This window comes from Ranitomeya imitator, chromosome 5 (genome assembly GCF_032444005.1).
Source record: "Ranitomeya imitator isolate aRanImi1 chromosome 5, aRanImi1.pri, whole genome shotgun sequence".
Taxonomy (NCBI): Eukaryota; Metazoa; Chordata; class Amphibia; order Anura; family Dendrobatidae; genus Ranitomeya; species Ranitomeya imitator.
In genome coordinates this window covers 32728157-32743537 of record NC_091286.1, presented here as the reverse complement: position 1 = coordinate 32743537, position 15381 = coordinate 32728157, and the positions used below count along the sequence as shown (strand labels likewise).

At 40.7% G+C, this 15381-nt stretch overlaps 1 protein-coding gene across 1 annotated transcript in view; it reads right to left on the bottom strand.

The window, feature by feature from the left end:
* LOC138681194 (spermatogenesis-associated protein 7 homolog) overlaps positions 1-15381 on the bottom strand; it is a 121886-nt gene that overhangs the window by 92161 nt on the left and 14344 nt on the right. The window contains exon 2 of the mRNA XM_069768498.1: positions 12982-13056. Coding sequence (XP_069624599.1) covers positions 12982-13056 — 75 coding nt within the window. The remainder of the gene's footprint in view (positions 1-12981; positions 13057-15381) is intronic.

Below are 15381 nucleotides of genomic sequence, written 5' to 3'. Positions count from 1 at the left end.
CAGGTTTTTTGTTTCAGGCTAAATCCGGCGAATGTTGGAAAAACTGGATCCGGCGCAGATTGTGAAAAACTGATGTGACGGATCCGTTTTTTTTGACGGATTTGGCTAGCCTATCTAGATTATTGGATAAAATATTTTTTGGTGCATGTTCAGTTTAAAAAACCGGATCAGGCCGCCGAATGCGCCATTTTCCGGATCCGGCATCTTCCGGCTCCCATAGGCTTCCATTCTAGAAAACAGCTGGAAGCGCCGGATCCAGCGCTTCAGGCTTTTTCGCCGGAGACAAAAAACGTTGCAGTAGACGTTTTTTCTAGATGCCGGAATCGATTGTTTGCCGGATCCGGCAAGAAACTGGAAGGAACGCTGGGCCATCTGGCGCAATCCAGCGCTAATACAGGTCAATGGGGGAAAAACCGTTCAGGTTTTTATTTTTTCCGGGTCCAGTTTTTTTCCAAAGAGTCGGGTTTAGCCTGAAACAAAAAACCTGATGTGTGAAAGCAGCTAACAGCTGCAGGAATTATCTCCATAGTGCACACACTACACAGTAGATATAAAAACTTAGAGATACCAGCTCCTCTTTCATTTCCAGTAAGTGTTTCCTTCTGATTTGTTCTCTAATGTGGTAATACAAAGGAGGAACCTTTCTAATGTGATTTTGGAGAACAGGAAACCTGCATACCGCATCCAATGAAAGAGAGGGTAATGCCAAATTAAGTTAGGGCCTGCTTCCATTGGGACTGTAGAAGCTGCAGGAATTAATCTCTATGGTGTGTCTACTACACAGCTGATTTAGAAACTTGTAGGGTAGATACCAGCTTCCTTACATTTCCAGAAGTGGGTCCTTCTGTTATGTTGGCTAATGTGGTCAAAGAGTGGAGGAGGCCTTCTACTATGGTCGTGGAGAAGATTAACCAAGAGCAAGTCCACACCATCTATTGAAAGCGAGGGTAAAACCAACTTGAGTTAAGGCCTGCTTCCACTGGGACTTTAGCAGTTCTAGGAATTATCTATATTGTGCATAAACTATATATTAGACTTAGAAACTTATAGATAATAGCTTCTCTTGCATTCCTAGAGGGTGGTCCATTTTGCTTTATGGCTTATGTGGTCATAAAGGGGAGGACCCTTCTAATGCGGTCATGGAGAGAAGTACACACCATCTATTGACAAAAGGGTAAAACCAACTTGAGTTAGGGCTTGTTTTCGATAAAATTATGGCAGCTGTAGGAAACACTTCTATGTTAAGTACTCAATAGAGTAGATTTAAATACTTATAGAAACTAGATATTTATGTCTAAGGGGTATCGTTTCTCCTTATGGAGAGTGACATACCATCTCTGGCTTGTCAAGGTAAGGAGGCTTATTTGCGGTGTAATGCTCCTCTGGGAAATATAATATGCAAATTGCCTCTTCCGAGAAAAAGAGGACTTAAACTCTATAGCGCCACCTGTTGGAAGTAGCGATCCTACAAGTCACAATCAACTCTTTAACGAGTCATGCAATATGACTTAGGATAAAAGCCAAATCAGTATCTCAATTCGCAGACACGGTGTTTCGGGCTGTTGGCCCTCGTCAGTGCGAAGCATGAGAACTAATTTGGCTAGGCAATTTGCATATTATATTTGCCAGAGGAGCATTGCATGGTGAATAAGCCTCCTTACCTTGACAAGCCAGGGATGGTATGTCACTCTCCATGAGGAGAAACGATACCCCTTAGACCCCAGTCCAGAGCGTCTCACCTAGCCAAATTAGTTCTCATGCTTCACACTGACGAGGGCCAACAGACCGAAACACCGTGTCTGCGAATTGAGATACTGATTTGGCTTTTATCCTAAGTCATATTGCACAACTTTTTAAAGAGTTGATTGTGACTTGTAGGATCGCTACTTCCAACATGTGGCGCTATAGAGTTAAGTCCTCTTTTTCTCGAAAGAGGCAATTTGCATATAGATATTTATGTTCACTTTTCTAATTAGCAAAACAAATTTAGCAATAATGATTTATACTTGGCTTCTCCTTCGGATGCTGAACTACACATTCACCGAGAACCAAGATAAATGGCTTCGTCAGAACCAACAGACGTTGTCAAAATATAGTGTTGCACGGAAACATTAAGAGCAGTTTATCTGTGAACCTCAGAGAGCCAGGCTGCTGCGAAGTGGAGCAATAATGTCTTACTTCTCAGGCATTTTGCTGAATTCCAACTGAAAGAGGACAAGAAAACCTTATTGAAGGTAATGAAATTAATGGATGCTCCTCAAGAGAGTTTTCTGCTAGTGGCAAAAGCTATTTCTCACTATACTGCTGAACTCGCTGTTCTTTTCAGCCTCTTGATATCCTCCCTGAAATGTTGATGTGAATTCCGAAGTCTTAAAAAAGGAGAATTTTCTACAAATAAGGGTTCTGTAAATATAGCTGAAGGCTCTAATAATGATCATATCTGTAAAGGATCGAAAAATAATAGCATTAGAATGTAAAATGTAGGAATTAAAGAAATGAATTTACATTCATTAGCACAGAACTTGCAAGGCAAAGAATGAAAAGTCATGGAATTATGGAAATCACCCGATGGATAGATGGGTTAATGATCTGCAAATTCTGAAAAAATGGAAACAAAATATTTAAATCATCTGGATTTATTCAGTCTGGCATATGAGCGACATGTGCAGAAATCCCGGCACTTCCAGCCTCGGCTGCCATCAATGAGGTTATTAATGGTCTGAGGAAGATTCTGCCTCATTGAATGCACATGGGCAAATCATCAAGATCCACTACTGGCAGCTTCTTTTCAATTGCTGACCAACAACGTCCTATATGTGCTCACTAGGATACAAGTTTGGAGATGCTTCCCGCACTGACTGAGCGCCGGCCGTAAGGTACAGCGGTGACGTCACCGCTGTGCTGTACTTTACGGCTGGCCGGCGCTCACCAGTCAGTGCTGGAAGCTGAAGGCGAGGGACATGACCAGACACCGGGAATGTAAGTATGTAGTGTTTTTTTTTTACATTTACAACGGTAACCGGGGTAAACATCGGGTTACTAAGCGCGGCCCTGGGCTTAGTAACCCGATATTTACCCTGGTTACCAGTGAAGACATCGCTGGATCGGCGTCACACACGCCGATTCAGCGATGTCAGTGGGAGATCCAGCGACAAAATAAAGTGCTGGACTTTCCCCAGTGACCAACGATCTCCCAGCAGGGGCCTGATCGTTGGTTGCTGTCACACATAACGATTTTGTTAACGATATCGTTGCTACATTACAAAAAGCAACGATATCGTTAACGATATCGTTATGTGTGACGGTACCTTAAGGCTCCTCACAGTAGTATAAGCCAATTAGGAAACTTTGGAGAAATTAGCAGGCCACCAGATGTCATGACAACCCATATGAGCCCTGATTGCATGCCTTAAATGCCGGTGTCAGAGAGATTGAAAGTAGCATTTAAGGGGTTACACAGCAGTGTTCTGAATATACTACAGTCTCTACTATTAAAGAGGGTCTTTCACCAGGATGTAGTAGTGGCTGCAAAGCAGAATAAATATTTTCTTTCTTTCTTTCTTTCTTTCTTTCTTTCTTTCTTTCTTTCTTTCTTTCTTTCTTTCTTTCTTCAGAAATATTAGCAATCAAAGTATTTGGCACCTAATGAGTTAACTTTAAGTCCAAGTAGGTGTTATCAGACAGTTTTCACTGGGGGCGTGTAATTTTTATCCCTGTATGATGCTGACCAATCATAAGCAAGCAGCAACACTCAGAGGAAAGAAGAACATGTCCCCACAATAGCCTAGAACAAGTTTCTCAGTGTGTGAGATGTAATGGTACAGCTCTGATCTCCTTGTGTAACCTCCTTCAAGAATCAGCGTGTGGGAGGGGCGGCACAGCAGAGTTTAGCTATGTCACATTACAAACCGTTCTATAAGCTCTCCTCCTCTTATAGCACTGTTAGCTCCACTGTAATGTCCCTCCCCCCACTGTCTGTCCAGAGATGTGTCAGTAATCACACTTATGTCTGCCATGCTAGACCAACTTGACTGTTTTGGTCTATTCCTATGTGAGATGCAGTGGCAAGCAGCTCTGTTTTCACTGCAGAGTGATTACAACTTGAGTACAACAGACATTAAAAGTGTGATTACTGATAACTCTCTAGACAAGCAGTGTAGGGAAGGGGCAGTACAGCAGAGGTGAAAGTGCTATGAGAGAGCTGATAAAAGGGCTTGTAATGTGACGCAGCTAAAATCATCTGTGCTACCCTTTCCCACTCATTGTCTCACGCAGGAGGTTAGACCAGGAGATCAGAACTGCATCATTGCATCTCACACACTGAGAAACCTGCTCTAAGCTACAGTGGGGGCAGGTTCTTCTTTGAGTATTTCTGCCTAATAATGATTGGTCAGCATCATACAGGGGGAAGAAGTGCACGCCCCCCAGTGAAAACTCTGATAGCACTGGCTTGGACTTAAAAAAGTTAACTCATTAGGTGTCAAATACTGTGATTGCTAATATCTCTGCAACGAAGAGGAAAAATAAAAGAAACAAACAAAATAAGTTTATTCCACTGTGCAGTCACTATTATGTGATATGTTCAGCTCAAAGTGAAAAGTTTGGTGAAAGGACCTCTTTAAAGAAAGATACCTCTATATACAGCAGGCACAAATAATATATGAAGCATGCTCAGCTCCTGAGCCTGCTCATTACATTCGCAGCCGGCATGTGGTGTACAATACATGTGCATCAAGGGGGTTAAAGACATACCCAATAACGTTTGAAGGCAACTATCGAGGAGGAAGGTTATTTGTTGGTAGTGGGGTGCACAATGTTTATTTTGCCTTACCATTAGCTGAAGCCACACTCCATTCTCTGTTCTCTTGAATGGAGATTAATCCAGGAATTGACAGATCCTGGGAGGTTTGGGGCAAGTTCAGTGCGGTAAGGAAAATTTACTGACTCTTCTGGGAATATTGAAGGTCTTCCTTATTCCTGGGACCTCACAGATGTTTCGGAAAAGTTGGAAAGTAAAACTAATGGTATGCTCATCAAAGACAACAGCTCTTAAAATCCTGACACCGGAGTGATCACTTAGATTTTTATTCTCAGCAGCAAAAAATGCTGATCTTACAAGGTAAAGGACCTGGACAGTATTTTACCTGCAGACTTGTCTGAAGAAGATTCCCTTTAAACTCAATTTAAAGCCTGGAACCTTGTGACATTTTTATTATTGAAGCAATATGTGCAGCACCTCTGCTGAGATCACTTCACCAAGCCTGCTCAGAGGGAAGATGGGCCAACATTAACAACACTGTTTTGCTACATAAAATCCAAAAGGAAGTGCTGAAAAGAAGAAACTTGTTTTTTCAGAGCAAGAAATGAGGCCCGCTAGCGCCTGAACTAATAAAAGTGAGGTGTGACAACAATCTAAGCACTACCTGGAGAATCACTGCAACGGGGACACTTCCACACAGGAAAAGATGGACATGACGGGGCTGGGGTAGAAAGAAAGTAATTATTATTTCAGTTGCATGCAGGATGGTGTGTATAGATAGATAGATGTATAGATAGATAGATAGATAATAAATAACAGATAGATGATTGATATATAGATATACACATATAGATAGATAGATAATAGATAGATGATAGATAGATAATATATAGATAGATAATAGATAGATAGATAATAGATGATTGATAGATAGATAGATAGATAGATATAGATAGATAATAGATAGAAAGATAATAGATAGATGATTGATAGATAGATAATAGAAAGATAATAGATAATAGATAGATGATTGATAGATAGATAGATAGATAGATAGATAGATAGATAGATAGATAGATAGATAGATAGATAGATAGATATACACATATACAGTTAGGGCCAGAAATATTTGGACAGTGACACAAGTTTTGTTATTTTAGCTGTTTACAAAAACATGTTCAGAAATACAATTATATATATAATATGGGCTGAAAGTGCACACTCCCAGCTGCAATATGATAGTTTCCACATCCAAATCGGAGAAAGGGTTTAGGAATCATAGCTCTGTAATGCATAGCATCCTCTTTTTCAAGGGACCAAAAGTAATTGGACAATGGACTCTAAGGGCTGCAATTAACTCTGATGGCGTCTCCCTCGTTAACCTGTAATCAATGAAGTAGTTAAAAGGTCAGGGGTGGATTCCAGGTGTGTGGTTTTGCATTTGGAAGCTGTTGCTGTGAGCAGACAACATGCGGTCAAAGGAACTCTCAATTGAGGTGAAGCAGAACATCCTGAGGCTGAAAAAAAAGAAAAAATCCATCAGAGAGATAGCAGATATGCTTGGAGTAGCAAAATCAACAGTTGGGTACATTCTGAGAAAAAAGGAATTGACTGGTGAGCTTGGGAACTCAAAAAGGCCTGGGCGTCCACGGATGACAACAGTGGTGGATGATCGCCGCATACTTAATTTGGTGAAGAAGAACCCGTTCACAACATCAACTGAAGTCCAGAACACTCTCAGTGAAGTAGGTGTATCTGTCTCTAAGTCAACAGTAAAGAGAAGACTCCATGACAGTAAATACAAAGGGTTCACATCTAGATGCAAACCATTCATCAATACCAAAAATAGACAGGCCAGAGTTAAATTTGCAGAAAAACACCTCAAGAAGCCAGCTCAGTTCTGGAAAAGTATTCTATGGACAGATGAGACAAAGATCAACCTGTACCAGAATGATGGGAAGAAAAAAGTTTGGAGAAGAAAGGGAACGGCACATGATCCAAGGCACACCACATCCTCTGTAAAACATGGTGGAGGCAACGTGATGGCATGGGCATGCATGGCTTTCAATGGCACTGGGTCACTTGTGTTTATTGATGACATAAGAGCAGACAAGAGTAGCCGGATGAATTCTGAAGTGTACCGGGATATACTTTCAGCCCAGATTCAGCCAAATGCTGCAAAGTTGATTGGACGGCGCTTCATAGTACAGATGGACAATGACCCCAAGCATACAGCCAAAGCTACCCAGGAGTTCATGAGTGCCAAAAAGTGGAACATTATGCAATGGCCAAGTCAATCTCCAGATCTAAACCCAATTGAGCATGCATTTCACTTGCTCAAATCCAGACTTAAGACGGAAAGACCCACAAACAAGCAAGACCTGAAGGCTGTGGCTGTAAAGGCCTGGCAAAGCATTAAGAAGGAGGAAACCCAGCGTTTGGTGATGTCCATGGGTTCCAGACTTAAGGCAGTGATTGCCTCCAAAGGATTTGCAACAAAATATTGAAAATAAAAATATTTTGTTTGGGTTATGTTTATTTGTCCAATTACTTTTGACCTCCTAAAATGTGGAGTGTTTGTAAAGAAATGTGTACAATTCCTACATTTTCTATCAGATATTTTTGTTCAACCCTTCAAATTAAACGTTACAATCTGCACTTGAATTCTGTTGTAGAGGTTTCATTTCAAATCCAATGTGGTGGCATGCAGAGCCCAACTCGCGAAAATTGTGTCACTGTCCAAATATTTCTGGCCCTAACTGTAGATGGATAGATAGATAGTAGAAAGATAATAGATAGATGATAGATAGATAGATAAACACATATAGATAGATAGATAATAGATAGAAAGATAATAGATAGATGATTGATAGATGATTGATAGATAGATAGATTAAGAGAAAAATGGAACAGCACAATACCAATAAGTGGGTGCAAGGCCTCCTCAGCACAGCATCCAAAACTTGCCCAAATCCAGAAAAATAGAAAAGGAAGGCAGCACTCCGTAGGTTTTTAGATGAAAAAAAATGTGGTTTTATTCAGATCCACATAGCGTGGCAACATTTCGGCTCACACTGAGCCTTTTTCAAGGCTCAGTGTGAGCTGAAACGTTGCCACACTCCTGGAAACAAAGACTGACAAATCAATGGTAGATAATAAACAGATAACAATCCCTGAAAAGTAGTGGCAGAAATCTGGAGCACCTGCCAGGGCCTAGGGGAAACTTGAAACAGGGTCCGGTGATTGTTAAAGGGGTAGTCACGGTGGCAGCGACCCGATCCGTGGCCCTGGGCGTCCCAGTTAAAGGGAAGGTCTTTAAAGGGGTTGTTTGGAATAAAGAGTGTTCGTGACACCACCTGTGGTATTCAGTCAGGGACAACCAATGCTGCTTAAAGGGGTCCATTGGGGATGATGGTATTGCAGCAATGATGGTGTGGCTTCCCACAGATGAAGCTTAGTCCCCAGGGCTCCCAGTGTTGCAGGAAGAGATGGTAAATGGTGTGTTGCCAGAAAGAATTAGAGGACACAAGGTTGTAGCCTCTTTACCTTTTACTGGTAGTAAGCAGCCACAGTCCAGGATACCGGTAAGAGATGATGGTGAGGTCCAGCCAGCCTCGAAGTGATTTGGAGTCCCCTTAGCAGGTGGGGTTGGATTCAAAGCCTTCCTTTCTGGGCTGTAGTGTGCATCCCTTGCTGCCTGAAGCTTCACACATGGTCCTCTTTCTCTCTGTCCTATATATATAGGACAGTACCCACATGGCAGGCAACTCAAGCCTTTTTTACAGGTGTCTCTATTTGCGGTGACTCCGGCCTCTATGTGTTGCTGTGCCTTCGGGTGTAGGGGTGGACAGGCGACTTGAAATGTCCTGCCATCCGGTTTCTGCTGTGAAGCATACAGTCCTACACAGCCTCGGACTCCCGGTGTCCGGTTCCTGTGCTTCAGTGTGGAGGGAGCCCAGTCGCATCTCCCCTCCAGCTCCTCACTTCTCCTGTGCTTCTTTTCCCCTCACAGTTTCCTACAAACTGCTCTGTCACTCTCTTCTCTTTCCAGGAGCTGCAGAACCTTGAGTCTGCACGGCCCCAGCTTTTCTCAAACTCCCCTCTCCTCCCTTTCACAGACTGCACTCCGTCTCTCACTGACTAACTCCTCCAGCCAGAATATATAGGGCAGCCACCCACAAACTGGATCAGAGCTCCCCCTTCTGGCCAGGAGTCAGAACAGTGTTGTGTGTACTTGTTACCTATTAGAGGGATCCTTCCTCGCTTCCAGGCATGGCATCACCCTCCCCGTGAGGAAGGCAATGCCACTGTAACAACTGGCTCCCTGGGGTGTTACAAATTTCTTAAGGTTCATTTACACTACAAAATTATCATGAAAAATCATACTTATGAAAGCTCATTCACAATAATCAAGCAGTCTAAACAGTCTGCTGAACACAGCACTATGAAGCAAAACCATTGTTCGTTGGGTGAATTAATCTTTTAGATTATACAAAAAATAACTGGTCTCTGCAGATAGATAGATACTGTAAGTATACTGTATATAGCAACAGGTCATTGGAATTTATTAAGGTAGTATCCTAATTCCAAGCTCAGGATGGTGAGAACCATGCTTTCTTTTTTTAACCGGTAGTAAATGCCGCTGTTGTCCTGAATCTAGTGTTTTTCTTTTGTTTCTGCACCTCTGCATTCCTGAGATACGGCCCCTTCTACACTGTATATATATATGTAACCTCGTTGGGCAAGGGGGCGTGATCTTAAATAAGACACCCACAAAGGAGGGTTGAGAACCATGCCCACTTGGCTATAAGACCAGATTTATATACAGAGAAGAGAGGGCCATATCTCAGATCTGGAAAGGAACAGGGAAAAAAACAACAACGCCGGATTCAGGAGAACAGCGGCATTTAGTTTAAGTAAAGAAAAACACATATTTTTCGAAAGTGATAGGTCAGTTTTTTAATTAGGCTAAAAAACAAGGAACCAGTGGACACAATTTATACACATAGAAGCAATTAACCCCATAATAATTGTGCCAACACCCAATTTCGCATAGGTCTCTGAGCTGTAATCCTGCCCATGAGTCATCATCCCGCGTCACGCTTGCCCTCCTTTGTTACAGTTCATATTTATGCTCTATGAGATCAACTAATACATTTCTGTGTAAAAACGTCCCACGGGTTTTAATAACTCTGCTTATTCTCCAGCGTTCGTCTGTCAGTAAATATTTGCCATTTCTGTGTTATCATGGCTTAATAGGCAGGAAATGACCCGGTAAATGGGGAACAACACAGCCGGCTCTACAATCCAACTGGATTAATAGGAAATGTATTTTGTTTCCTGTGTAGAGAGAGTTTGCAGGTTCAGGATGCATCGTCACTATATTCTACCTCTACATATTCTACATGGCCAAAAGGGTGTGGACACCCCTTCTAACAAGTGCATAGATCTAGAATATAGTCATGCAATCGCTATTGACGAAAAGTAGAATCCATCAACCGAAAGATGTTCCCCCGTAATTTGTTAGCCAAATCATTTTTCTGTGCTGACTGATACCTTAGAGGGGTTATATTTTCGTCTCTCCCTACATCTGATCACTCGTTCAGGTCACCTGCACCTCAAAACCAACTCTAGAATTTGACCTTTTCTTGCCTTTGATGCCACAAAAACTCTTAATATTGATCTGATTGATTCTCGCCTGGACTATTGCTACTCTGTACTAATCAGTCTCCCTCTTGCTTAACTCCTCCCTGTCCACTCTATCATAAATGCAGCAGACAGGATCATATTTATGCCAAACCGCTACACCGATGCCTCCACCCTGTGCCAGTCTTTACACTGGTTGCCCATCTGGTACAGAATCCAATGTAAACTCATCACTCTTACACACAAAGCTCTCCCTCACCCCTGTCTACTACCTTTCCCATCCTCTCCAATCAACTAATGACCTGAGACTAACATCCTCTATAATCTGAACCTCCCACTGTCATCTCCAGGACTTCTCTCATGCTGCATCAGTTTTCTGGAATGCACTATCCCAGACAATCTGGATAATTCCAAGTATCCACAGTTTCAAGTATGCCCTAAAAACACATTGCTTTAGACTGGCCTATGACCTCACCTCACTAATGTAACTGTCTTCTGTTCTCTCTTCCGCGCACTAAATAGCACTCTGTATCTGTATTTGTACAAATATTGGCTGGTGCAGGGTCGTTTGAACACCTCTATTTGTTGATTGGACCTTACACGACAAGCACTTTTTATTTCTACCTTTTGTGTCCCCCTATTTCCTCATCGATTGTAAGCTTGTGAGCAGGTCCCTCACTCCTCTTGTTCTGTGTTTAATTATGTGCCACCCTGAAATGTCTTATCTTGGTTGTACAAGTCTCCTCTGAATTGCAAAATACTGCAGAATATGTTGGTGCTACAGACATTTTTAAAAAAATATTAATATTATAATCACTGACTTCAGAAGTCATGCTGTTGGTTAGAGTTGAGCGAATATGTTCGGTAACGATCCCCGAAACCGAATTTGCCATATTCGTGTCATATGATGATCGTTTGCAAACATAATCGCTCATTTCTACTCAAATGGCGTTTGGCTGTGTTCGGCGAATGTTGCAAGTACAATATTCGCCGGTGATTCTAATCCGAACCCAATATTGAAAAATTCGCTCAACTCTACTTGTTGATGCCAACGATGGACACTCTAAGATGGCACATGATCAGCTGAAAGAAGTAAATGGAAACCATCAGGGACTGATGATAGTGTTACCTGCATCCGAAAGTATTATAGAGGCAGAGCAATGTTCTGTGGGAGCATTTTAGGAAGAACTGGAAGAGCCCGAAGCAGTGAAACTGGTGCTCTACTCCAATGGAGTTGAAGTGTGGTACTGGTGTAACGTGACCGCGGGCGGTAGCCATGACCGAGCGTGTGCTCCATCACGCCCACCTCATTTACTAAAGTGGGTTACTATGTAAGGGTTGAAGGCTACACACCCTAAACTGACCCTCCTACATGCTATTCAACTTGTATGACCAACTTTAAAGGGAACCTGACGGCTAATACATGATCCACGAGCATCATGCATCAGACGCCGACTATATGACCGTATATTATAATGTTATAATATTATACTTATTGGAGTTGTAAATAACTTTAAAGGCAAAAAATGTGAAAAAAGATAAAACAAAACAATATATTTTTCAGCATTTTTTTAGTAACAAGAATTGAGTTTTTGAAGAATGGGTTTCCTAATTCCTATGAACGACTGCAATTATTTATTCCTATTTATTCCAGTTTTTTGCTTAGCAGAGATTTGTTGTTGTTTTTTTCAGTTGATTTATGCTGAGCTTCACCTTGTGTTATTTCATTATGACAGATCGGGGTTGTACATGTAACCTGTCAGGAATAATTTTGCAGTGATATATAAGACTCCAGACAAGCGGTTCTACAAATAAAGCTCTTAATTATGGAGGCCTATCATCAGGGGACACAGACGCTGCTCAATACAAGGAGCACCGAGGTTATGGTGAATTTAAGGGAACTTTACGTCTCTTTTTTTTGCCCTGTTGGTTTAGAAAAGTATAAAGAAAAACAAAAAAAAAACAACAACAAAAAACCTAGAAACTGTATCTTCCAGGTGCAATGAAGACATTTAGGTCCCATTTCTCGCTCTCCTATTTTGCTGATATCTTATCTTCCCTTACATCAATCCCATCAATATTAGATCAAAGTCGGTCCGGCTGTCAGCAGCTGTCACTTAGCCGTTTAAAGTGGCCGCGAGGCTGGTACTTCTTGTATCATTTGTGCCCTATGGAATGGGAGAATGTGGGGGTAACGTACCCTCTCCTAAAGGAGCCCATACATTTTAGATACATTTTTGTAAGAAAAGAAATGGCCAATTTTGACCATAGAGTATAATTGTTGGCTGATTCAGTAAAACAATGGTTTGCTTCGACCGACACCGACCATCGAAAAATCGGTCAACATGTTGGATTTCTTCGCCCGATGACGAGCACTGGCATTATCATTACACAAAAAAATGTAAATTTTGGTCGAGGAAGTCAGCAATGTATTTTGGGCCATCAGTGAACGATTGTTCTTTGGCCCATTTTTATCTGATGTGTATGGGGGGCCTGAATATATGAAGACGAGCTCTGTATATGCTACATGTCTTTTATATATTATTCTAAATGTAACTTTGATTAGAAATACTTACGACTGCTTTTCACGCTCATGTGTCCTTTAAATGGTCCCGACATTGAATACTTGGGAATCATCACAGCTCGAGTCTCTGACAATGAAAAAAGCCAACGCATATATTAACAGACAAGTGTGTACATTTCTATCGTCTCTGATACAAAGTCATTAATGAAGCTAGGAGGTGCTACTGTCAGAGACGCAGGCAAGAAAGGGGTTAAAATATAAACTGCCTCCACCCTGTCTGACTTGTGTATAGGAGCAAATACATTTTTATATACAAAAGTACCTTATTTAATAGAAATTGGTGGGCAAATTTGGATCCCATTAGGGTACCCTTTTTTTTACATATCAGTAAATGCCCAGTGTTTTGTTTCCACTTCTGCACAGGTCCTTTAATTTGATGATACGACTATCAGTTGCATATAAAATTCCTTTCCATTTCACAATATTACTATATTGGAGAATTGATAATTTTCCATATGGCGCCCATATAGATGAGACCAATATAAATGACAACTTCATACGCAGCAGAAGTCAAGTGTGTTACACAGTTGTTGTCTGTAACAGCAGTGACCGGAGCTAGCTCCAATCTCTGCTGTTAACCATTTAGATGCTGCTGTTAATTACTGACAGTATCATTGAAATAGTTTTTTTGGAAACGCAAACGGCAGGCTTCATATTACAATCGCAATTCCACTATATACTGCAAATCTCCAGGATTGCAGTGTATAGTAAAGATTGCAAAAAGATTGCAGGTTCAAGTTTCCCAAGAATACCGCAAAATAAAGTGAAAAAAGATTTTAAAAAAGTTTAAAAGAAACCCCCAAAAATATAAAAGTTAAAATCATACTCCTTTTCCCCATTAAAAAAACTAAAAAAATTAGAAAATTTTAAAAAAAATTATCTTCCAGAAAAAGTCTGATCTATCAAAACATAAAATTATTTAAACTATATGTTAAACGGGAAAAATGAAAATCCCTGCACTTACCTAAAAGATTACAAAGAAAAGTGATTAAAATGTCATAAGCATCCCAATATAGTTTCACTAATAGATCCATGGATAGAAAAAGAAAAAAAACACAGCAACCAAAGTTGGGCAACACAAAACAATTTTTTTTTTTTTTTTAGAAATTAGTAATTTCTTTTGTATTGGTGTAATCATACATACCCAGAGAATCATATTTCCAGGTCCTTTTAACCACACAATGATTGACGTAAAAACAAAGCCCAAAAACAGTGACTGAATTACATTTTTTTTCACAATTTCACCTCATTTGAAGTTTGTTTCCCATTTTTCAGTACTTTATATACAAGGAACAATGTCGTTCAAAAACCTCAAATGGTCGCGCAAAAAAACAAGCCCTCATATGGATACGTCAATGAAAAAAAGTGGTGTCTCTTGGAAGAAAAAAAAGGAAAAAACAAAAGTTGAAAAATTAAAACTGCTAAAGGGTTAAAGCTGAAGGTTCCAGCAGAGTAACAAAAATAGTATGATTATTAACTTACTAGCTGAAGAGCCCGGCGTTGCCTGGGCATAGTAAATATCTGTGGTTAGTTATAGCACCTCACTTGTCTTATTTTCCCATCACGCCTCTCATTTTCCCAATCACATCTTTCATTTTCTCCCTCACTCCTCTCATTCCCCCCTAACACTTGTCATTTCAACCTCACATCTGTCATTTTCTGATCACTCCACTATTTTTCCTCACTCCTCTCATTTTGCACTCACACCTTTTCATTTTCACCTCACACCTCTCATTTTCACCTCATCACCTCAGTATATACATGTTTTTCATCTCCCTTATATATAGTATACATCTGTATGTCATCTCCTGTATATAGTATATACCTGTATGTCATCTCCCCTGTATATAAAATATACCTGCTGTGTGTCATCTCCTCCTATATATAGTATATACCTGCATGTCATCTTCTATATATAGCATATACCTGTATGTCATCTCCTCCTGTATATAGTATATACCTGTAGGTCATCTGCTCCTGTATATAGTATATACCTGTGTGTCATCTCCTCCTGTATATAGTATATACCTGTATGTCATCTCCTCCTGTATATATATGTACCTGTATGTCATCTCCTCCTCTATATAGTATATACCTGTGTGTCATCTCTCCTGTATATAGTATATATCTGTGTGTCATCTCCCCTGTATATAGTATATACCTGTGTGTCATCTCCTCCTGTATATAGTATATACCTGTAGGTCATCTGCTCCTGTATATCGTATATACCTGTGTGTCATCTCCTCCTGTATATAGTATATACCTGTATGTCATCTCCTCCTGTATATATATGTACCTGTATGTCATCTCCTCCTCTATATAGTATATACCTGTGTGTCATCTCTCCTGTATATAGTATATATCTGTGTGTCATCTCCCCTGTATATAGTAT